A 24720-nucleotide genomic window follows, 5' to 3' on the forward strand; every position below is an offset into this window, starting at 1 on the left:
AATCATGGAGGAGACACTCGGCCCCTATCAGAGGCAGCACCTCGGCCGGGGCTCCCCGCCTCGCCCGAGCTGCTCTGGGCGGGCAGCTCCCCAGGGAGGCGCGGCCATGGCCGAAAGCATTTAAAGGGGGCATTGGCGCCAGGGCGGGAACACGGCCCGGCCGCGGCGGGACGGGAGGGGCGCGGAGAGAAAGGGTGACCCGCCCTAGGGGTCATGGGGGCTGTGAGGGAAGGAGACGTGGTGCTCCGCCAGGCGCTGCGCCGGGAGGCGAGGGGACCCACCCACCGCGGGGAGGAAGCCCTGCCTCCCAGCCCCGCCGCGGCTCGGCGGCCCGCTCGCGGTTCTCCTCCCACTTCTGCCCAGAAGGAGTCAGGGCGGACTGTGACGGACAATGAGTGGGGGCTAACAGAGGAGCTTCTCTACAGTGAGGCGGCGCCATCTTACAATACGGATGAAAAGCTGTGACGGGAGCCATTTTGCATTTGGCTGAGAGATGAGAAGCGTCTTACTACAGTTCGCCTCCTGGGCGCCGCCATTTTAGGTTACGGCGGAGCCTCCGCCTTCCCAAGCACAACCTCATTGGGCGCCGCCATTTTGGCTTACGAACAAGACGGCGACCCGCAGGGGTCCTCACCCCCTCCCTTCCTCCCTTTAGGTGCCTTCATAAAATGCCCGTCGAGAATCCCCTCTTTTTTCGCCCCGCTCCCAAGATGGCGTCGATGCGGGAAAGCGACACCGGCCTGTGGCTGCACAACAAACTGGGCTCCACGGACGAGCTGTGGGCGCCGCCGAGCATTGCCTCACTGCTCACGGCCTCGGTCATCGACAACATCCGCCTCTGTTTCCACGGCCTTTCGTCGGCCGTGAAGCTCAAGCTGCTCCTAGGGATGCTGCACCTGCCCCGCCGGGCGGTGGATGAGGTGAGAGCCGGTGGGGAGTCGCAGCGAAGCGGGGTACGCGTGTGTGTGTGAGGGAGAGAGGTCGGAGATGGCGTGAGGGGAGAAGGGGAGGCAGTGCCAGCACCACCTCCCCCGCCCTTTTCTTTCCACACGGAGGCTGCAGGGAGGGGGGACCCCGAGCTGCTCGCGGGGCGAAGCCGAGCGGCCGCAGACCCTCAGGCCAGGGGCGTGTGATGGGGCTGGTCCCCACCTCTCCCTCGCAGCCTTCCTTGGACAGGGAGGATTAAGGAAAGAAAGTCTTCCAACTAGGAGGACTCGGTCCTCGGTGTGAGGAAAAGCGCCGAGATTCCCCGTGATAAGGGAGTGAGTGGAGTGGGAGCTTTGCCGCTGCTCCTCCTCTTCCTGCTCTTCGGGGATTCCCTGGTTGGCACTGGCCTTTTGTAAGCAGTTTGGACGTGAAACCCATTGTGTGGCCCACAAGGACTCGTTGTAGGGCTGTGTTTTGGGTGCCTTTTCGGAAGAGGGCTTTTCTGAGGCAGTGGTTGATCAACGGCTAAGACAGAGGCAGGATCCTTCAGGAGCGGTCGTGTGTGCTCGGTTTCCTCCACTCCTTCCTTAGTACTGTCAGCTGTGTAGGTGTCACAAGTCGAGCATCTCGGCTTTAGGAAGGACAGCAGCAAGTGCTGAAACTTTGGGAGTGGAAGATCTGGGGTCTGCACTGAGCAGTGCTTTTCCCCACCCTCCTGCAGTCAGGTCTTGAGTGAGGAAAATTGCTATGCTTTTTGTTTGCCTTTCTTTACCTTTCTGGGAACAGCTGGTGCTTTCCTCTGCTGTCCTACCCCAGCTAATAAAGTGGCCGGCTCGAGTCTGAGCTGGCTCTGCAAGCTTTTTCATTTGGCCCTGGACCATACCTCATCTGTACCTGGTTTATTCTTACCAGTAGGCAGCTACAGATGTTTGGGGCAATAGCTGGAGAATGTTTGGAAATCTTATATTTCTTCAGCCAGACTGGAGGAATTCCTCTCCTACTTCCATCATGTAAAGTAGTGTTTCCTGGTAACAATCATGGAAGTGGTGTGTAGTTAGATTTCACCTTCCTGTGTAGAGTATCCTCAGCTGTGCTTTCACCAGTTTCTTTCTTGGCTAAGACACAGCTGCTGCTTAGGTTTAATATACATATATACCTGGCAGGGTGTGGTATGTAACTTGGATTATTGTATGCTCAGCTTTTGTGCAGTTCTAGTCTGAAAATGGGCAAGCATCACCTTTAAGCAATAATTTAGTATATGTCAGTGTTTGTCTTGCCACATGCATCTGTATGATTCTTCACTGTGTTACACTGGTGTCACTTAAAAAAACCTCAACTTGTTCAGCACGTTTATGCTAATTTTTAAAACATGATATTCATGTTTAGTGCCTGTCCAGTGAACAAGCTGTCATCCTTGTGTGTGATAAATGGGGTCATGTTTTGGATAAATGAAATATTCAAGGCCAGAAAGGAGGATGGAAGCTCATGTGAACTTGTTGAGTTTGCAGAATTCTTCTGAACTTAGTGTGAAAATCCAAGTAGCCTGGAAGAAATTAGTATTGCAGTGTTTAGAAAAATCAGTGGTGTTTTTAGATTGAAAAGAGCTTCAAAAAGCTCAGGGACTTTCATAAATAGCACTCATGGTAACTCTTAGAAGGAGCAGCATTTAAGCGAACTGAAATAATTTGTTAAAATGCTTCAAGAGTGTTCACTGGGTGGGTAAAAATGTTTCAAACCAAACCCAAGAAAGATGGCAGCCAGAAGCTTTCCTGGATCTGTGCTTTTGTTAACCGTGGAGATAAACTGTATGTAGAGAAAAGCAAGTCAGTCAGTGTGCCTTTTAGTGTATCCTTAAAGTTATCAGTTGTGTTCCAAATGTAAAGCTCTTGTTACGGCTGTAACAGATTATTTTGGGATTTTTCAGTTTAGTAGAGTTCATGAATTCAATCGTAAGTTTAATCTTTCATTGTAAACTGATGATGCTTGATTGAAATCTACCCTTAGCATCTTTAATTATTTCAGGAACATGAGATTTTTTTTTTTCCCCTTAAACTGTGAGGAGCACCTTAAAAAAAAGGTTAAAAATAGAAAAACTCCTGAGGCAGAAGCCCTTAGCATTGCTAGTAGGCCTACTATTATCATTATAGACTTGCTTCTATAGATGGTAAAAATAGCTGATGTAGTCAAATTGCTGACAGAAAGGGCTGTTGTCTTATCAGATGCTCATAATTTGTGGTTAGTTGGCTAAGATAGTTCTATTTGGGCAGATTTGTCACCTAAGTTACTGTCAAGAGTTTCAATATTTTAATTGGCATGGAGTATCTTGCACACAATATCCAGAAAACAGATAAATATGTCTGTGTCCAGAATGGCTGTGCTGTGCACGTCTCTGTAGCAGCCTCTGCTTCTGTGTTGGGGGATGCTGGGGGTGGTGCCTTCCTGCCAGGACAGAGTACCTGTAGCTGCCTGGAAGTGAATTTGTCCTTTGGAAATCACTCCCATGCCTGAAAATTATTAAACTTAACTATGGAAGTGCTTAATTAGTCTCTTTGGAAAGTCAGATGTCTTTCCCATGCCGTGTGCCAGTCTGTATTGATCATGTGCGAGAAGCACCGAGCTGGCATTTGGAAGCTTTAATTGTATTGGAAAATACATTGCATCAGCTTTGTAAAGCTTTGGGAATCTAGATAGCAGCTATAGGATATGTTGCATGTTAAAAGATAGTCCCCTCTCTAGATAACAGATTCAACTGAGTTATTTTCTCTTCAAAATATTTTTTTTCTGTTTTCTGTATAGTAGCATTTTCATGAAGGCTTAGAATAACATGGAAGCCGTTTGGGAGCAGACATTTGAGTAAAAAGCAGTGTGGGAATCAAGGAAACTGGTGGTATTTGGTTTAGAAGGGATTTAATTGCTCCTGGTCCTTTCTAAATCTCTATGAAAGCTTCAGTCTAGACAAGTGAATCTTCAATGAGTTCTCTTGAAAGCTCAGTCCTTCACTTAAGTGGTTTTATCCTCATATGTAATATCTTTCAATTTGCATATGTTTTCATTCAAAACTCCAAATATTATATAGATATAAGTGACTTAATCCTCATAATACTCTTGTGGGAAAAGTAAAAATCTAATTTTTTATCATGCTGTGAACCTCATTACTACGTGTTTGTTCCTGCTGACTAATAAGAATAATTGGCTCTCATTTTAATTTTGTGTTTTGTAGGCAGTTACCAAAAATTCCTTTCCCACTGTAATTCTCTGGGCAGAACTTGCAAACTCTTGAATCTTACGGCTTTTCATCTGCTAAATTTTTTCTAGATAATTGCACTTATGTGAAATGATGCCTAAAGTTCAGCGTAGTGCTGACCAGAGTTTCAGTTATGAATTTGGCAGAACGGTTTTTTCTGTTTATTTTGCATATGATGTTCTTGTTAACCTGATTCACAATGACAAGTGCAAGCTTTCTTTTTATGCCAATGTTTAATTTATTTGTTCAGGGTTAGACTGAGATGTTACAACCAAGTCTGGAGCAAGGACTGTGCTTCTGTGCTCTCTGAATTATCTTGAGAGGAAGATCCCTGTCCCAGCAGGGACTTGCCTGTTTATTACAGTAGCTGCAAGAGAGCAGAAATCAAAACTGGTTCTTTGTACTGGTTTGTGTGCACCAGGAGTCATCTATGCATAGAAGTGGGAATTGTGGAGTATGGGTACAAAGGAGTAAGAGGGGACTTGACACTTGCATTTTCCTCTGTATTGAGAACACAAAGGCTGTTGTGCACCTTTCTGGCCTGCGCTTAAAGTTCACAATTATTCTGTGATGTAAAAGTAGTATATTTTAATCCAATATTTCTCTTGACCACTTCAGCTCTTTTTCATGATTAAAATGCAAACCACATACAATAGTGGTATTGACCCATCCTGGGTTTGTATTGTGTAAATATTAATACTGTGTTTTCAATCCAGTGCTTTTAGTTTAATGAAAATGCTCTATAATGATAATGTGGATACCTATTAAATATCATCTCTTCTATAGCTCTGAAAGATTAAAGCTTCATTTGGTTTATTAGCCAACTGTTGATGCAGTTGTCTAAAAGTATTGTCACACATATTAATTTAGGCAGACTATAAAGCAAATAAATGGGAATTCTTTGCAAGTAGTTATCTTAGACCTGTCATGTTGCGTGTTCCCAGTAACACTTCCTTTTTTTAATACGTCCCCACAGTCCTGTTTGTCCTTCCCGCACAACCATTATAATCTCCCTTTGGCCCCAGACTCTTCCCATCCTGCCTGAGCCCTACTTGCTAGATGTTTCTAGTTGTGGCCTGTGCTTTTTCTTATGTGCTAGCAGGCTGAGAAAAATACTTAAGGATCTTAAGTTTTAGATGAGAAAGACACTGGAACATATTACATCAGATCTTGACATTCATGCTTAACAAGATGCTGGTTGGAGCTGGTGGGAGTCTTACTGACCCAGTGTTGCAATCTTAGACAATTAAGAGCTTGGGATTATGGCTGTGCCCTGTAAAGTAACAGGAAAACTGCATGTAGAATTCCCTGTTGAGTTGCATTTCATGCATTCTCAAGCCATAAATGAAATGTTTCTTTTCAGCTGCCAGTTGAACAGTGAAGTGGGAACATGTGTTTAAATTGCCATTTGAAGACAAACCCGAGTCAAACTTGAATCCAGGCTTGTTAAATGCAAAGCCATATTCAGGCAAGGTCTCTGGTTAGCTCACAGTACTTGTTAATGTGCTTTGCTTCCCTATGTGTGATAGTGACTGTTCTTCCACCATGTTCTTTCTGTCATGAGGCCTTGTGATAATGTTATTTGCTGAGTGCTAGGCAAACAAATTGTTTCTTAGCTCCTTTCTTGAAGGAACCAAAGGCCTGTAAAGCAGTGGGTCGTGGCATAAATAGGCTGCCTGAACTTTAGCCCTAAGAGCTGTGAGGATGCAACGTGCCCAGACAAAAGCTGTACAGGAACTTAAATAGTATAGGCATGTAGCTCTGTGAATTTTTGGTACAAATAAGAATTTTGTGAAATAGATATGAAGAGTAAATTGTGAGGATGTAAGAGACATTTTTCCTCTAGCTATTGCCTGACTTTGCTTTGATGAAGGAAATTATATTCTGTACACTTACCTGCATTAGTAGTGTCCATAGAAAAGCTTGTAAAAGCTATGAATTCATCAGCTCTTCTAGGATGTTTTAGGTTTCCAGGTGTTTAGTGTCAATCAGTACCTTGATTCCTTAAGGATAGATAAGAGAACAAAAGACTTGGCTTTGATAGGGTTCACAGTCATTCTCTTCCACTGTAGAAATTACTTTGTTAAGGAGTTTAGGGTTAGAATAGAGAGATTGACAAGTGTGTGGAGGTTCTGGTGGGGTTATGTTTACTGAGGAAGAAATGAGCAATGGAGAACAGCAAAGACTAGAACCTCAGAAATCGATTCTTTCCGCTGGGTAAGCGTTGGTTAAATTTGACAGCACATTAAACAGTGTGTGGTCCTGGTTATGTGCTCAGTTTAATCTAAAGCAAATCAATGGCACTGCTGAAGATGGGAACTGGCTCGTGTAGTGTCTTCTTCCTGCTCTCCTCTTTGTGGTTCTGGTGTTCGTGTGACTGCAGTCAGTCACACCAAGGAGCTGGTAGAGCTTAAAGCTAGAGAGATGCTCATTTTGGGTCAGATGGACTGATGCAGTTTGTTTCACTGGCACATAATGTGTGAGCCCTAAAACTTGCAGGGGGTAAAGGACAAACTGGCTCTGTAGTGGACTTGTAAACCCTTCCAAAATGAGAGGGCAATAACATGTGGATGAAAGGACTTGAGAAATGTCAATGTTTGTTTGCCTCTCAGCTTTAAAAGTAGATGGGAGAGAAATGGGGAGCAGAAATTAAACTTTTATTTCTTTTATTTAGAGTTGTATGCATAGAGTAAGGTTATTTTATTAAACCTTTTAATATGAGTGCTTTAAATAAAGGGAAAGAAATGCAGCATAAAGGCAAAGATGAGTCTCTTGCTTGTCTTCCCATGTTCAGAAACATGATGACTGTAACTAAGCTATTTGTGCCACAATGGGTTGTGAAAAATCAAAATTCATGTATTTCCTTATACTTGCTTGTACATTTTTCAGCATTAATACAATGCAGATAGAGTATGGCAAACTACTTTGTGTAATTTTACTATTGTGTTTTGTGGCATGTTAGACACACAGAATATCTCAGACATCTTAGTTCTATGAAGCTAATGCTGTTCTTGCTTACATGAAAATTTACTTAGAAAAAAAGCAACTGTTCAGTCCTTGGGGATTTAAACTTGTAAATGAAGTAAACAACTAATTTAAGAGATTCACTGTGTAAACCCCTGACTGCAGTCACCTTGGTTTTCATTACATAATGCCAACAGATATGTTGGTTAGTAATTTTAAAAAATACTGTTACAATGAAACTTTTGAAATTCATTTCATGCATTATTCTGCATTTTTCCAAATAGAAAAATAACTTTTTTTCTGACTGTAGAAGCTTTGGGTAGATGAAAACTCTTGTTACTTGTGGCATGTTAGAGGGCTGTGTTTACTTCTGTAATACCTGATTTTTGTCAAACAGTACAGTATTGATTAGGTTATTTTGGCTTAAGCTTAAGTAATATTTTGAAGACTTAATTATGATGCAGATATAATCTGTCTGCTTAATTATGCTGTAGGCTGGCAAGGGGCACATCTTCATTTAGGTGCCTGTTCTAAGTTGCATAGTCCTATCACTGAATAGAAGGTGTGAGTCCACAGGGAGTATGAGTGTAGAATATAAGGAGACAGTAATGTAAAAATTTGGCTGTTGCTTTTAGTAAAAATGCCCAGTGCTAAACAAAGCTTTGAGCTGCCAAAAGCTCAAAACAAACTTGGGTTAGATTGACTGAAAGCAGTATAAAAAAATTACCTTGGTTCATTTTTTGCTTGGTTCTAGAGTTAATGTATAACTTTGTGGAAACAGTCTCCCTCTTCCCTCCCCCAGTAGTAAAACATTGTGCATGTTTGTGTCTTTTTAAAATAAATCCAAGTATAACCTGTTTAAAACTGTTTCCAATTGGTTCATTTTCTTTTTCTTTTTTTGTTAGATGAAAGGGGCACTGACTGAAATTATCCAGCTCGCTACCTTGGATTCAGACCCCTGGGTCTTAATGGTAGCTGATATTTTAAAATCCTTTCCAGATACTGGCTCCCTTAACCTTGATCTTGAAGAACAGAATCCCAATGTTCAAGATATTTTAGGAGAGCTTAGAGAGAAAGGTAAGCCTTTTCTGTTGGTGAAAATGGCAGGAATGTGGTGCCTTTTTTCAGGAATAACCTGTCATTTCACAGGCAGCCTTGCTATCTTAACAGTAGAGGTACCAGAACAAGCACTGTCTTGTCTCTGAGCTACCACAGTTCATGACTTGCATGTTACTGGACTGGGAACTGGTATTTGAGGAACAGTAGCTTTTTAAATTATCTTTTCACATATCATCAGAACTTAATGTCAGTTATTGCCCGGAGTGTGAAGGGCGGCACAAAAGTTGGTGTGGATTCATTAGTCTGAGAGGCAGGCTGTGCTGCATCTTAATCAGTAGAGGTTTTTTCTATGTTGCTCTTCTCACTTTTGTGGTACCAAGGATGCAGCAAGTTCTGTCTTGTGTGGACAGCCTCGTGTGTGTGTATGTGTGTAAACACCACCACTGTCCTGGGCAGGGGCTGCCTCTGCTGGAAGTGTCTGGGCAGCAGGTGATAGGTGCTGGAGGGAGACTGATCTCAGGAAGAGCTGTGCTGCTGATGGTCAAGTAGATAGAGATTGCCCAGCAGCTAAAAATACAGGGTCAGGCACTTGCACAGTTGCTGCTTCAAACAGTAAATGATGATGCAAAACTACTCCTACTTCACTGGGTTTATTTTAGCACATTGTCTAGAAAAAGCCCTCGGGCATCCATGGACAGACATGATCTCAGGGCTGGGATTGCAGCAGAACAATAATTAAATGACTTGGAGGTGGTAACAGTTTGTTTTCTTCCTATACACAAATGATCATTTGTCTGTCCACACTTGTGATTTGAATTTTCATTCAGTAGTTTGGTTTTCATGTATAGTTTTTAAGGAATCTGAGAATTCAATAATTTTTATCTTTCTTTGACAATATTGGCATATTCAAGATACCTATAATTTGACTAGGTATAATTAAAACAGAAGCTTTTATGAAGCTAATATGAAAAACAAACATACTAATAACTGGTTATATATTGTGTAATAATTGGAACTAAATTACTCTTGGTGTTTATACAAGTAGTCTAAAATTTAAAACCACCTGTACAGTCCAGTTGTAAAATGTTTTGTCATTAGCTGTCGAAGAGGTGCTAATACTCATACTGTGTTAACTCTTTATGCAGTAAGTGAATGTGAAACTTCAGCTATGTTGCCGTTGGAATGCCAGTACTTAAACAAAAATGCCTTGACAACACTAGCTGGGCCACTTACTCCCCCAGTGAAACATTTCCAGCTGAAAAGGAAACCTAAAAGTGCCACTCTTAGAGCTGAACTCTTGCAAAAGTGTAAGTAGTATTAAGACTGTGTACAAATTAAATGGTGAAAGGAAGAGTTATATTCAGTCTTATTCTCCAGTATGGTGATATACATTAAAATTTTCTGTTACAAGAGCTTTCGTGGATGAGGATGGACTGACGTGTGGAAGAGCAGGTGCAAGTCATTCCAGCCAGGATTGCATTAAAATGCTAATCTTGATTTAAATGCTGTTCAGATTTCAAGGCATACAAAGAGCTGTAGCTTTATAAAGCACAGATAGGTCCTCTCATGGGTATATTTAACAGTCAGTTGGGAGGACTTCTGAGGGACAGCTTTGGTTGAAGTTCCTGAAACAAAAGTAAAATGAGAACGTAGTTTTATTTTGGCTTGTGCTTTTGGAGCAGGGAGCAAGAGCTTCTAATTAACGCTTTCTTTCACTCAGTATGGTTGTATAGGGTGTAAAAACCAAGAGGGTTTCTCTTAACAAAAGGCAGCATATGTGCACATGTATGTATTGGTAGCTGGTTGAACTAAGTGATCTTAAAATAGTTTACTGCAGCTGCTGTTCTGTTGGAGCAGCTTGCTGCTTTCTTGCATGTAACTTGAGTTGGTCTGGTTAAATACAAGATTTGTAACTTTTTACGATGTGTCATATAACTTTTTAAAATTATTTAAAGTTCTATTGAGTGAATTGCCTGTTCTGGTAATTTCTTTTAGTTTAGGCTACCTTGTCCATTGCACAGTCATATTGATTTTGCATTTTCTTCAAATACTGTGCTTACTTCACATAAACAACTTGGGTTTTAATTAAAATACAATTCTTTCTTTGTTGCTATTCCTATCTCTTTATGTATTAATTAGTAACATTTTGTATAAGAAGCAATGTATTATATATTTTTAGCAGAGGTTCTGTAATAACTAAAGCCCTTCTTCCTTTTAGCAACAGAAACTGCGCAACAGCTCAAGAAGACTGCAGGAGTGCCTTTCCATGCCAAAGGCAGGGGACTGGTCAAGAAGATAGATACAACAAGTATGGCTCACTTTCATCAGTTCTCAGAAAGAAAACCTGATAAAATGGCCTTGATGAAGAAAAAAATTACCATCTGTTTTTCACAAAAGCTTAATTCTTTTTTGAAGCAAAGGATTTTTCCCTTTCTGCCTCCCTCTCTCCTGATACTTAAATATTTCTGACATGTCTTGTCAGAAGGAACAACAGCGTGTGGGGTTTTTTAAATGGCATGTGTATCTGCCATGCTTCTAAACTGTATGCAGCTAGATCATGCCTATAGACTTTGACAGGAATTTAATTTGTATCTCTCCAGGAATAACTCCTGACTAAGCCCTGTTGCTCCAAAACAGAGGAGAGTGGATCACACTAGTATGCTGTGCTCTTTGAAATGCTGTGAAGTAGACTGAAACTATCTTGTATTTGTATAATTCTGTCGGGAGAAAGAAGAGGGGACTGTGTTCTCTGCAGCCAAGGCTGAGCAGTGAATTCTACATGGCAAACCTGTAGAATGATCCTTCAGCTTTGTATTAATACATTTCAGCTGTTTGTTGAAGTTCCTGAACTGCTTGAATTTTTCAAATAAGGAGTGAGAAGAGTGTTCAAAATTAGTTACATACTCTTAAGTCACTGGCCACCAGTGTGAACATTTGCGGGATTTCTTGGTTTTGTGGCTGGAAGCCATGAAGTATTTTGTCTCAGTGCTATTTAAGGTGTAGTCTTGAGGGCTGAAGTTTGGCCTCATGTTCATGCAAAAATTGCAAAAAGTTTAGTTGTAATTTGAACTAAAAATTGTTCCATTATAGAAGAGGACTCTTAGTTCCTGGTATTTTGTGTAGCTGTTGAATTACTAAAGCCAGTTTTTAGACCTGGCCTTGAGAGCCAGTTGGCCTCTAGAAACAGGAGTTGAGGACTAGGTGAGGTTTGCTCTGCTGAAATGTAGTCACATGGGTCAGAGGATTGTCCTGTGGTGAAAACATTTTCAGTACAACATGTAGAGGGATACAGAGTCTCTAACCTCAAACTGAAGTTCTGTGTTTATCTTCACCTTACAGGGCATGACGAGATTGTCAGGAGGCTCAAAGACCTGATAGAGCTGTATATGTGTCCCTAATCTTTTAATAGTTAAGAGATTGCTGTGTTTAGTGGTAGCATTAAGTGTGAGGTAGAAGGGCAGCAGCATAGAGTTGGGGGAAGCAGATGCTTACAGGTGTAGCTGATGCTACTGAGTATTGAGCAAGTGTTCTGTTTGCACTATAGACCGAAATTGGGTCCTCCTCCTTGTGCAAACAGCAGCTGTAGAATTTCAAACCCCTGTGTGAGGCAGTAACTTACCTTTGCAGTAGATCACAAGCCCTTAGCCCTGCAGAAGCTTGGCTAAGAATTTTGGTTATATACAGTTTTACCAAGTAACTAGATTGTGAAACTCAAAGGGCAACTTTGCCAATAATTTGATTCAAAACATTTATGTCCTATACTGATACATGTTCAGAGTTTATTTTTTACAAGTAAGGAAAGCATCTGTGTGTGTAGGAAAAGTAGATTTTGTTAGCAGTGCACCTGTTTGATTACTTCATGTAGAATGGGGTTGCAAGCACTGGTCAGAGATTGGTTCTTACTCCTTTTTTGAAGGGTAAAACCCAATCTGACCTTTGAGGGACATGTAGTGTTACAGACAATTCGACATTATAAACACTTTAATTTAAAGGGGAAGTAGTGTGTGTGTTAAGAAGGGGAAGAGCTGAAGACCTCCTTTTAAAGCATTTTTCATAACCAATTAAACACATATTTCAATTGTTGCTTTCTTTGCTCTTCCCTAAGCACCACTCAAAGGAATACCAAAACAAGCTCCGTTCAGGAGTACTTCCGCACCCAGTGTATTTAGTCCTTCTGGAAACAGAACTCCTATTCCTCCTTCAAGAACACCTTTGCGCAAAGAAAGAGGAGTAAAGGTAGGTGCACTCCTTGTTTTTCTGCTCAGTTCTCTTCCCTCACCTAAAGTGAATTTCTGCTGCTGATTTGAATCAATATATTAAAGGCAAAGAAATTGAGGATGATATTTAGAGATAAACTACATACATTTAGCAATGGTTAGTAAGTTCTATGTGCTCTTTCTTTTTAGCTTCTAGATATCTCTGAGCTGGATATGGTAGGTGCTGGCCGTGAAGCAAAGAGAAGAAGAAAGACATTAGGTTGGTACAGCATTCTACTTACAAAGGCTATCAGTACAGCCGCAAATAGGATCAAGATTTGTAGTACCATTTTGTTCTTAATTTGCTAAAGCTTAGCCAGAGCTAAACTTTAAGAAATAAGGGAATGATACCAACTAACCCAAATAGGTTTTAAGGGAGGATTTTCACTTGTCTCAGTGCTCCTACTCATATTGCCTTGTGCCTAGGTAATATACCTCAGTCATGTGAAAGGATTGAACTAATCAGTTGTGCTTTGGGCAGCCCACAGGTGTGACTGGCTTTGCTGGTGGAATTTTTCTGAGTTATTTTGATATCCTCACTTCTGCTGGCTGTATGGCCAAGTAAATTAATTGAAAGTAATGTTGAAAAACTTTATAGCACTCTGCAAAATTCTGACCCAGAGATCTTAGCAAGTGAATAGTATCTGATACACTACTTCTAAGGCAAGTGACAGGGTAGTGCCCTTCTTAACCATATCAAGAAGACACACTGTGCAGCATATTTGTCCCAAAACAACTTTTTTGTATTAGTTACAAAAAAAAATAACACCTCAGAACAAAACCATAATTGCAATTAAAATGTTGCTTGGGCTTTCATGCTTCCTAATATCAAATTACTCAGTTACTGTATTGTGTACATTGGGGTTCAGTTCATTATTGGGTTCATTACAAAACTGTGTTTGGAGATTACTGTATCTATTTCAGCATATACCTCTTCAAGCATGTTTTAGCAGACTTTGAGAAATGTGGTTTTATACCTTTGTTTAAAAAGTATATTCAGTATTTCAGAGAAAAATTTTGGACTCACTTCCATTTTCATGCAATAGATACGGAAGTTGTGGAAAAGCAAGCCAAAGAAGAAACAGTAGTAGAAAATGCTACCCCAGATTATGCTGCTGGCCTTGTATCTACACAGGTAAAACCAAGCAAAATCGATCAAACAAAAACCAACCAGTCAAAAAAAACATGTGCTATTCTAAACCACTTAAACACTGCAATGGTATTTTACTCACTTGTTGAAACATGTCTCTTTATTTAAAAATTTTTACATATTTTTTTCAAATATCCATTATATTTTCTCCAACAAAAAAACAAACCAGTTGCTAGAAGTCATTCAGTCAGGGAGAGGGAGGGCAAGTCGTGTGTAGGCTTTTTTCTTCCTATTTCAGATACAGTATATTAGAAAATGTGGTGCAGCTTTGTTTTGTTAGTCAGGACATTGCTTCTACAAGAATGTTATGTCCTGCCCTTGGTTTTGAGTAAGAAACTGTCTGTTGGGCATGTGTGACACTCCCAAGGCCAACATACAGGCAGATCATGGTAGGCCAGAGTCAGGAGTGAAGGTTATTGCCTCTCTTTCTGCAGTGCTAAGAGAATCTTTCTTTTAGCGAGTTCCACATTTTACAGAATGTCCCTATTTTATATTGTAGGGCTACCTTAAATTATTTGTCTGTTAGACTTATTCCCCCCAAAACTTCTTTCCTGTCTCACCCCCTTATGTTTACAAGACTGGATCAGGCAGAGAAATCTTCAATCATGCTGCTGTCTTTATGCTGTGTACTCAGTGTCATGTATAATTAAATACAAAATGAGGCTTTTTCTGTAGCCTTATCAGCCTGGATGGCATCAGTCATGTTGGTGTTGACTGCCTGTTTCAGTGGGAACAGAGTTTTTACCTGTGCTGTTACTGCTGCCTTCTGCTTCCCTGAGTCCTAGAGGCCTTTGTGTTCTTGTGGGTGATATCCTAGTAGGCCTTATGCCCATGGATGAACACAGGTTCTGCCTGCTAATGGTGGAGAGCATGTTTTCTCTGGTCGTTCACTTAATCCTAGAGTGTAATTCTTCATAGAGTGCCATCTGCACACATTTCTAATGTTTGAAGTAGAAAGTTAGTGTTGAACAGATTGTTAGGTAGGACTCCTAACAGAGGAGTCTGCAATTAAGTTCCCAAAAGGAGTATCTTAGTAAAACTAATGTTGAAGTTGTATGTAAAATGCAGAAACAGCCCATGAATGCTTGCAGTGTGGCTTTAATACTTTCTTTTCTGTTTTGTAGAAACTTGGCTCGTTGAACAATGAGCCTGCACTACCTTCTACAAGTTATTTACCTGCTACCCCTAGTGTGGTGCCGTCTTCCTCATACATCCCAAGCTCTGAAACACAGCCAGGTAACATCCACTTCTTTGCTCTTGGGACCTGATACCTCCAACTCTGTACAGTTTTACTGTCTGGCTGCTCTTTTATTTACAAACCTGTCCCTCAACTCGAGTGAAACTCCACCTTAGCAATGTAAAATCCATTGCAAGACTCCAGCCTTTGGGTTTGGGGTAACCAGACATGTCATTTAACCTAAGTAAAGAAAATAATTGTTGGCTCTAAATTTTAGAGTGACTGCTAGTTAAGTCAAATAAGCAAAATAATTTCCTGACTTGTTTTTTCTTACACAGTAATGGAAAATCCGGCTTTTATAATCCCCAAAGAGTAATCAGTATAAGTCTGGAGTATATATTCCATGCACACACATGCTAGCACATACAAAACAGTTGCTCTCAGAAGTCAGTTTTATTTCTAGAGGAAAATGCATATTACCTTTCACACAGTTTGGGATTAAGCCATCCATTTTTCTTTTACGTTTGTATAACAAAGATAATAGCAGGACTCTTGCATATTTTGAAAAGTGCTACGTTATTTTCAATTCTAGAAAATTGCCAGTAGTAAAAAATAGTTTTTACAAGTCCTTATTTCCTACACTTTTATTTTAACCCACTTGATTTTATTTTTCCTTCCCTGTTCAGTGTGAAGTCTTTAAAGGGATGTGTCAGTTTGTGCTAACAGATGTGTGTGACCAGATTCATTACCAGATCTGTTTGTTAACAGAGAACCGACATTTCAGTTTAATACATTATTTTTACTTTTGCTTCTGAGGTGTGGCATTTTGGGCACTATGGAAAATTACATATGCAAAACCCAATCATTTCACTTGGCCTCAAAACAGTTCAGAATCTCTCTGAAGGTCCATGCACATCTCTCTCTGGCAGAAAATTGGCATCTCCAGAAGGAATGCAGCCAAGAACACATAAGTGTGTCAGCAACTATAGTACTGTTTTCCAGATTGGCATTGTGTTCAACAGCAGGAAAAGTCTAGTTTAAAATTCTTTATTCTCTATTCTTTTCTTTAAGAGTATGGAATATTTAGCTTTTCGTATGGACCAGGAACATAAAACTGTTTCCTTGATATAAGATGCACACAGAATATCCACAGATTGGGCCTCATATAATCTGAGGTTGCATAATTAAGACATTACTTTATGAAAGTCAGTTATTCTGACGAGATAAAGCCAGTAATGAAACTTGTACAAAATTAAGGAATAACTAATAGTTGCAAATGTTTATCCTCTCAAATGTTCCATGTCTACTGAAAAACATCAATATTGCTAAAACCATTGCCATTCCTGTGCCAAGGTGGAGAACCATAGACGTCTCATTTCTTAAAATCTGATCTGAAGGGCGTCAGTGTAGCTCTCATCCATATCTGCCTTTAGTCTGCTGCTAACACAGTGTAAACAGGTCAGCTTAAATCTCAGGAGGTTTGTGAAGGGTGCTTAAGCAGCTGTGCCTGTGTCTAAGTGCTGCAAAAAACCAGTGTCCACTGGGTAATTACCACTGACTGGACAGATGGTAACTTGCATGGTCAAGCTGCTGTTATTTCATAAGTTGCCTCCAGCTGCAGCCAAGTGGGAATACCATAACTTCCTTAGTGCAGGTGAATGGATCAGCTTTGAGAAAGAACAGAGTTAAGCCCTGTCAAAGTTGTGGGGTTTAAACTTCTAGCAGCTAGTGTTTAAATAATGAGTGATTTATGAAGATTACATTTAATTCTGACATCTGTTGAAGTGTATTTGTATTTTCAATATCTGTTACTTAATTGCCACTTCCTTTGAAAGCTGCTGCTACATTAGGTAAAAACTGATGAAATCTTTTTGGACTTGCTTCTATGTGATAGTACAGCAACAATCCTGGTAGGATCAGAGTACAGTTGTTACAGCAGTATAAGCTAAAAAGTAAATAAAGCAGTTTCAATTTGATTAATCTCATATCCATTAAACATCAAATTTCATGGTAAATATAGTGCAACCCATGCTGGACAGCTAGTTACTCTGTCATCTAATTATTTCTAAAAATAATTGAGTGGAAAGAGCATTAGCTCAACTTTTGCATATGGCTCTTAGATGGCATATTGAATTGTGGTGCTAAAATGAATCATCAGAGATTTTAGTTTTCTTTAAAGACCACTGGTGTGATGCTAATCCCTTTTGTGGATTTTAATGTTTTTAATTATCCTGACTGGTTTTTGCAGCTGGTTCTGCACGAGAGGCCTTGCAGACCAACAGACAGACTGAAGAGCCTGCAGCTCCAAATGCTACTACAACTCTCCCTGCACAGTTCAAACAAAGAACACCCATGTACAACAGTAACTCTAATCCCCCTGCAGCTACACCTACCTCACCCCTAACACCCACCACACCTCCTGCCATCTCTCCTGCGGCACAGGCACCACAAGTGGCCCCCCAAACTCAGCAACAGCCACCACCGAAGAAAAGCCTCTCTCTTACGGTAAGTTAAAACAGGCTCTTTTTGACTGATGATTTTGATGTGGATTGGATCTCATTTATGTTGGCATTTCTTGGCCTTTGGATCATGGAGTGGTTGAGGCTGCTTTTATATAACCGAAGATTACAAAAACACTTTGTGGTTTAGTATTGCTGTTAATCACAAGATTTTTAGTTGTGCAGTGTTAATGTTGCAGTAAAATGTCATTATTTAATGCCATTTGTTACGTGTGTTGCTCTTTAGAAAGAATTTTGGGAGAAAAGTGTATTTCCAGCAGAAGTTGCCCAGCCAATTGCACATAATATAAATTGCTTAAAATTGTCCTAACATTGCTGTAGTAGGAGAAAATATGTCAATAGACTATTTTAAGGTAAAAGGTTTTATTTCTGATCCACCTCATCCCCCCATTACACATTTTCCAAAGCCTGAGAGTGGGGATATATGCTGAAGCTTCTTATTCCTGGTACTTTGGTATGTATTATGTGCATGCTTGAAGTTCAATTCAAGATGCAGGTGATCTGAAGACTTTGCTAAGCACATCTGTAAGCCTGGGTTGCAAGATCTGAACTTTAACAAGCTGGGTGATCTCAGTATCTCTACTGCATTTATTAAAGGAAAAAAAATCCTCTGAGATTATTGCGAGCCTGGGTTTGTTGGACTGTAGAGAAAGCATTGGATTCTTTTCTTTTTTTCCTAATGTTATGAAGGGGACAAAGTTGATAACATAAACATTAAGCCTCTCATGTGTTTCTGTACCTATTTGAAGGTGGAGTTTGTTTTTTTTTTTTTGACTTTCAGAATTCAGTTGTCACTGCTGTGAATGTTAGGTGTAAGTATTACAGAGGGGAAGCCTTGAAATTAAGATGCCTTTTTTGTTAACTTTTTGTAGGTCCTACAAACTTTCACCTTATTCTTTTATGCCCATCTGTGAGTATTAATGTGGTCCCTGTTGGCAGAGTTTTTCTCCACTGGAATTGACATTTGTTGTATCTGTTACAGAGGGAGCAAATGTATGCTGCACAGGAAATGTTCAAGACTGCAAACAAAGTTACAAGGCCAGAAAAGGCTCTTATACTTGGATTCATGGCAGGATCCAGAGGCATGTATTGATACTAATTTAGCTTACTTCTGAATACACAAATCTGAAATACAGCCTAGCATTTCTAAATGTGCATGTGAGAGTGCTTTGCTTTAGCTTTGTCTGTAAGTGCTGGACTCTTTTTGCTTTACTCTGGATTCTACATAATATGGATTATAGTTCTAACTACCTGGAAATGGGTCTTTAGGGTCCATTTCCAGTAAGTCATCTGGTCTGTCGGAGCAGCTGCTGACCACAATATAACTGAACTCATTGTAGAATCATGGCTTAGGGTTGAAGAGAAACAAGGCAGCTGGTCAGCAGTGAACAGACTGGTTGAGTACTACGGCTCTGCCTAGAGGACCAATGAATGTAAATTCTTTAGTGGCAAGTTTATGTACAAGTCGGGTAGTACAGAACCTCTTTGCTAATTCCTTGCTTTAGAAACTGGCAGCTGTTATCTCAGAGACTTTAGATAACTACTGGTACTGTGAATCGTGGGGAGATAAGCTGTCTCATAGCCAGATCCTGTTATGTATTGCCCTTGATAGACCAAAGCTGTTTCACCTAGAAGATTATCAGATGTAAGATGAGAAGGGGCTAAAGAGTCCTTAAGTGAACTCCCATCATCTGCACTAGCTCTGATTTCTAATTTGGTATTTGGGGCTCTTATCACCAGAGTCCTGCAGCCTAAATGTGGTTCATGCATTTGGATTAACACAATACACTAGTGAGGATGACCAGAGCAGAGTTACTGTGGTGATCCCTGAGCTTTAAGTTTAGTACATCTTGCATTAATGACCGTGCTTTTAGTACTAGATGCTACTTCAAATTGCAGTAGGGGACTGTACTTTAATATCTACATGGACAGCTTTTTCTAACACAAGGTAAAATACTATTTTGGATGTGTGTGTGTGATACAGATTCACATACACATATATAGTAAAGTACATATTAATATAAATTCCTTCAGTAATAATGTCAGCACCTTCTGAAGGTTGGATGAATAACTGCCAACTGATATTCTTGAATATCAGTACCTTGAAGTGTAACATTTAATACTTCTACTGGCATGGAACTGAGTCTGGGACTTGTGGTTTCAATGAAGCTCTTTGGGCTTCTTTAACAGCTAAAAACTGTTGAGGCATTTAACTACAAAATGTATCCCAAGTAAAGGAAGTGGTAGTTCAAGTTTACTAACTCCCTTTTAAATATAAGCTTCTCTTCTGACTCTGAGGCAGACAGAAATGACACTGGTGGCTTTACTACCTCTTTTATTGTTCTTCCAATTACTTTAGCCTTGAGCTTCATCTTTTGGGGTCTGGTTTTGTTATCTTTAAAGCATGGTCTCAGGAGTGTGGATGCAGAGAAGATCTTGGGCTATGTGCTTTACTCAGCTTTGGGTCTGAGGTTGTTATTTGTGATTTTTGGGTTTATTTTTCTAAGCATAAAAACGCCTACCTTGTTTAATACTTTGTTGAAATGTATAACATGTTTCTCTCCTTGTTTCTGCAGAGAATCCTTGCCAAGAGCAAGGTGACATCATCCAAATTAAACTTAGTGAACATACAGAAGATTTACCAAAGGCAGATGGCACGGGCAGCACCACTATGTTGGTTGACACAGTCTTTGAAATGAACTATGCTACTGGTGAATGGACCAGATTCAAGAAGTACAAACCTATAACTAATGTTTCCTAAGAGATGCAGCAGCAGCAGACTGGACCAAATCAAGCTTAGAGTCAACCAGCTCATAGAGTATGTCAACTGTACAAAATGGCATTCATGTGTACATGTCTTATTACCCTCCAGAGTAGAAGCTGTGCTCTGCAACCAAACTGAGCTCAGTGAACACAGAAGATGATGGTGTCAAACTCACTTTTTGTTTGGTTTTTTTTTTTATTAATCTTGGGAGAGGGAAAGATGATCTTGAGGGGGGGAAGTTGTCGGTGTGTTTTTGTTTTCCTACAGTTCAAGATGCTGAAAAAGGAGATCACGTCTGAAAGGTTACAGATGAGAGCAGTTTACTTCTAAGTACAAGAAGAGAAGACTACTGCACAGTCATTCACGGTTTGCTGTTAACTGAGGGCACAGATCTTTATTGTAAAAACATTTTCTTTGGCAACATGAGTTCTATCATAAGAATGGATGTCTGAAGCACCACAGATCGGTGCTTCATAATTTTGTATTTCAGCTGCAGTATAACTATTGCAGATGGTAGATGTCAGTGCCTAAAGGTACCCACTGTATGTTTAGCTTATTTATGCTTGGGTCATAGGATGAGATTGAGCAGCTTTGTTAACTCGCTATATTGTCAGTGTACATGCCCAGCATGAGTTAATCTATATTTGGCATTATTTGAGATACTCAGTTTCCATCTATCATAACTTTCTGAAGAAAAAACCCATCAAAATCATAAAAGTAATGGTGGCTTGTCGCTCCTGAAGTGACAGTTTCTTGCCATAGGAGTCTTGGGGTAGAAGCTGGTCTATGGCTCTTGCATAGCAAGCCCTTTGCCCAGCGTAACTTACCTGGAGGAAGGGAAACAACTACATCACAAGACCAATGGGAGCTCAATTTAAAAATGGCCCTAGAAATGGTTGGACATGTATCTGAGAAGTAGTAGTTCTGTTGTCTTGAGGCGCTGTTAATGTATGTTTGGTTGAGCAGTCATAATGTGTTTGATTGCCGAGCCCTGACCCAAAAAGTTTTGAATGACTGTAGCTGTGGTTCTTACCAGTATAGTTTTAGCAGTATAATTGCTAATGTGGCCACAATTATACTGGTGTATAAATATGCCTTGTACTTGTCCTCTGCTAGTAGAAGCACATTTTTCTTTATAACTCTGTTCATACCACTGGTGTAATCTGGCTTTAGTAGTACAAACAAAGCTGGCATTTACTGAGAGGATTTATGTACATAAGTCAGGATTCCTTCTTGGGAGACTTGGCTTCATCATTTGAAGGAGTCTTCAGTTCAGTGTCTGGTTTCTGCCAGTACTTGAGTGTGGAGCTGTGCTTGGTTGGGAATGCTGCTTAGAAGGAAGAAATACAAAGATGAGTAGCAGAGTGGTGATGTGTTGAGGAGGTACCTTGGCTGACTTAAAGGTTCATGTTGAAGTGCAACTTCTAGGACGAAATGAGGCTTCCTTTTTTTTTGTTTGTTTCTTTTTTCTGAAAAGAAAGCAGACCAAATCCCCTAGTACACTTGTATACTAATAAAGACATTTAGATGTTTGATTAGATTCTTTTTTTTATTGGGGAATTTTTATTGAATTTTAACCTTAGTTTTTCAATCAAACTACCCAACAGGACAGGGCAAATATAAATATTATTAAAAAAAAAAACAACCCTGTATTCTGCAGTGTTTTAAGATATGACCAAAAGTGTAGATTTCTTAACTTTATTTAAGCAAATATACAGAATGTTCTAGCTCTGTAATGGGCAGGTTATTTGATAGTAACTGCTGCCATTACAGAGTGTTGTGCATGTTTTAGTGTGAAAGTTACATATTACTGTCACATTGGGGCTGTCCTCCCCAGAATTACCCATTTCAGAAACATAGATTGTAATTTTGGTTGCAACTTTTCTTTATAAACAGCTAGAAAACAGCTTGACAAGTGAGGATGGGTAGTGAGTTTTAGTTTTTAGGAGTTCAGTAGAATGTGTTATGGTTATAACTTATTTGATTTTAGAGTGTTACACAGTGAGGGCTAACAATAGGATATGAAAGTATTCATCTTTTAGAAGAAAGGTTTAAAGAAAAGTGACATTCCTTTTGTTGTCTGCGTTCAGGTCTTAAAGTTTCCTTGTGATGACCAGTTTTCTGTAAACATGTATGATACTTCTGTCTCAATTGTTTGTGCTTGCTAGATGAGCTACAAGTATCAGATACAGTTGTTAAGGAGCATTTAGAAAATTGGCTGGCTTGAGGGGCGTGTTCTGTCATTGTAAACTGTTGATGCAAGACCTGTGCAGTTCAGTCGTGGTCAGGAGCTGCTGTGTGGTGGCTCTTTTGGCTTGCTTGAGATTAATGGTGGTCCCTCACTAAACTTTCTGGGTCCACAAAAGTCTGCATTTCAGTCCTGTGCTGTAGGGTGGAAATAGCTGTCCCTCTGCTCTTAAGAAGCCCTTCTAGAATGCAGTGGAGTCATTTGAGTGCAGTAGTATGTAGGAAGCTTAACCATGCTGCTATTTGTAATTGCTGCATAATGCAGTTGGTCTCCAGGCCTTTTTGTCTAAAGTCAGTCATATGCAATAAATAGACATTTTAAATAGAGCTGTAGTATATTTTTAATTCCGTTGACTTGTTAGGATGAGACAATTTAACACTGCAAAAGTAAATTATTTTTTAAAGTCACTCTATGACCCTCAATACCAGAGCATTACTTCAACTTGATCTGTGTATCTAGAAAGTGTTTCTTAAATGCCTAAAGAAAGGGAAGTTTCTGCAACATTGTTAAAATGATACAGTAAGAAGTAAAACTACATGGAGTTCTTTGGTTCAGCAAATGAAATCATCAAATCTGTGTTCTGAAAGTAGGAATGATGCCAGACAAATCAGAAAGGGCAGTTTCAATATTGAAATTCCAATATATTGGAATTGTTACATACAAAACAAAATCTGGCCCTGGAACTTGACATTTTTTGTCTTGAATACTCAGTCATGTGGATGTGAAGCTATTCAGTGAGGCTCAGTGTGTGCTGTAAGGTTAAACAAAAACATTTTGTTACTCTAGAGTGACTTGCAGGTGTACTGATTTGACCAGAGAAGTAATTCAGAGTTTTCTTAAAGCTTTGGTTTTGTCCTTTCCTCATCCCTTTATCCAAGCATGAAGTTTTAGGAAATAGCAAGCCCAAACTTTAGAACTTTGGGCTTGAACTGCACCTCATCAAGGAGGATGTCCCCGTCTCTCTTGCCCTTGCTTGTAGAGAAGCCCCTGTCTGTGCAAGCCTAGGCATGATATGAATTAGCTTCTTTGATTTGAGTATGAAATACTGGAGAAAGAAGCAATGAAAGCAGCTTGTGTTTCCCCTTTGCTGTCCAAACTTTGTTTTCAGGGGAGAAAGAGCACATTCATCTTACCCAGGCTTCTTCAACAACTTGCCCTATAGTGAAGTGCTGGGTTTCTGAAGGCTCCATTTTCTTTTGTGTGTGCTGTGAGGACCAGAAAGAGTGCAATGAGTGTAATTAAGAAAGGGAGCCCAACAAGGGTGCTGAGCAAGAGTTCTGATCACAGATTCCATCTTTCTGTTCGTTCTTTTGCTACTCTAATGCTTTGTAGTTATCTCCATACAAAACAGTCTAGGCTTAGTACAGTTAACACTCTAGTATTGGGCTGGTATTTTGTGGTTAACCTGATTTTTCAGTGGTGGCTTTGCCATTTAATCTTTCAGTTCAATACCATAGGATGCTGGATGCAGTGGGGAGGAGCCTTTGGTAGTTGCTTGACATCTTTATGTGGAATTGGTCACTTCTCTCACTAAGTTGTGTCAAAGTGCAGACCACTTGTCTAGATAAAAGAATCTTGAGACTGACATGACACGGTTTGAGTGAATCACGTTTTCATTGTAAGATCTGACTGGAAAAAAAAAGACTAAGAAATGTTAAGCCAGAGCCCTCTGGGAATCTGGTGCCTTTAACAAAAACTGTCATTTTGTAAAATGTCACATCTATAGCATAGCCCGTATGTTTTCTATTGGTTTTTGTTTGGTTGGGTTTTTTTGTACAGATGTAAATTCAAAATATTCTGTCTTTGGGTACGTATTTTCAGTGTAATACAGTATGTATAATAAAAAATTTAGATTTTCTAAGGAAATGGACTGATACTCTTATTAATAATCGAGTTGTTCATTGTACTAACAGTTAAGTTGTTGTACCACCAGCCTGAGACCAAATTGCCTGATAATGTGTATTTTTTCATATTTGTGGCATTGTTTCTCTAGGTACATTTCCGAGTTGGCATTTCAAAGCTGACAAGTGCTGGTTTTGCTGGTTTAGGGTATTTTTGAGTAGATTTACTGAAATACCTGCTCCTGCTCTCTGGGTGGGTTCACTGAAAGCTGGTGAGCCCTGGGTGCAGTGTGTGGGTGTGCACGTGCGGAAGCACTCGAGCCACAGCTGAGATCTGATGGTATGAGGAGGATCTGCCATGCACAGGTTCTGTGGATGGGGTGTGGAAGTGTGGAATAAACCCTGTTGTTCTACAGCACTGCCTTTATCTGAATTGGAGCAATGGTGGCTTCTTGCAGTTTGAGTGCAGCAGAAGGTGGGTGTGTTTTGGTTTGGGATTGGTGGTTTTTTGGGTGGGGTTTGTTGTGGGTGTTTAGAAATTGTTTTCATGCTCATGTACTGTTCCTAGGGT

At 40.1% G+C, this 24720-nt stretch overlaps 1 protein-coding gene across 1 annotated transcript; it reads left to right on the plus strand.

Moving 5' to 3' along the window:
• The first annotated feature begins 173 nt into the window (after positions 1-173).
• NELFA (negative elongation factor complex member A) lies at positions 174-24174 on the plus strand. The gene is made up of 11 exons (XM_069014619.1): positions 174-920; positions 8041-8212; positions 9340-9501; positions 10413-10502; positions 12300-12430; positions 12601-12670; positions 13497-13585; positions 14725-14836; positions 17026-17282; positions 18279-18378; positions 19873-24174. The coding sequence occupies exons 1-11, from the start codon at positions 669-671 to the stop codon at positions 20055-20057; spliced, it is 1620 nt and encodes a 539-aa protein (XP_068870720.1). The 5' UTR covers positions 174-668; the 3' UTR covers positions 20058-24174.
• The last annotated feature ends 546 nt before the right edge of the window (positions 24175-24720 follow it).

The sequence above is a fragment of the Aphelocoma coerulescens genome, chromosome 4 (assembly GCF_041296385.1).
Source record: "Aphelocoma coerulescens isolate FSJ_1873_10779 chromosome 4, UR_Acoe_1.0, whole genome shotgun sequence".
NCBI lineage: Eukaryota > Metazoa > Chordata > Aves > Passeriformes > Corvidae > Aphelocoma > Aphelocoma coerulescens.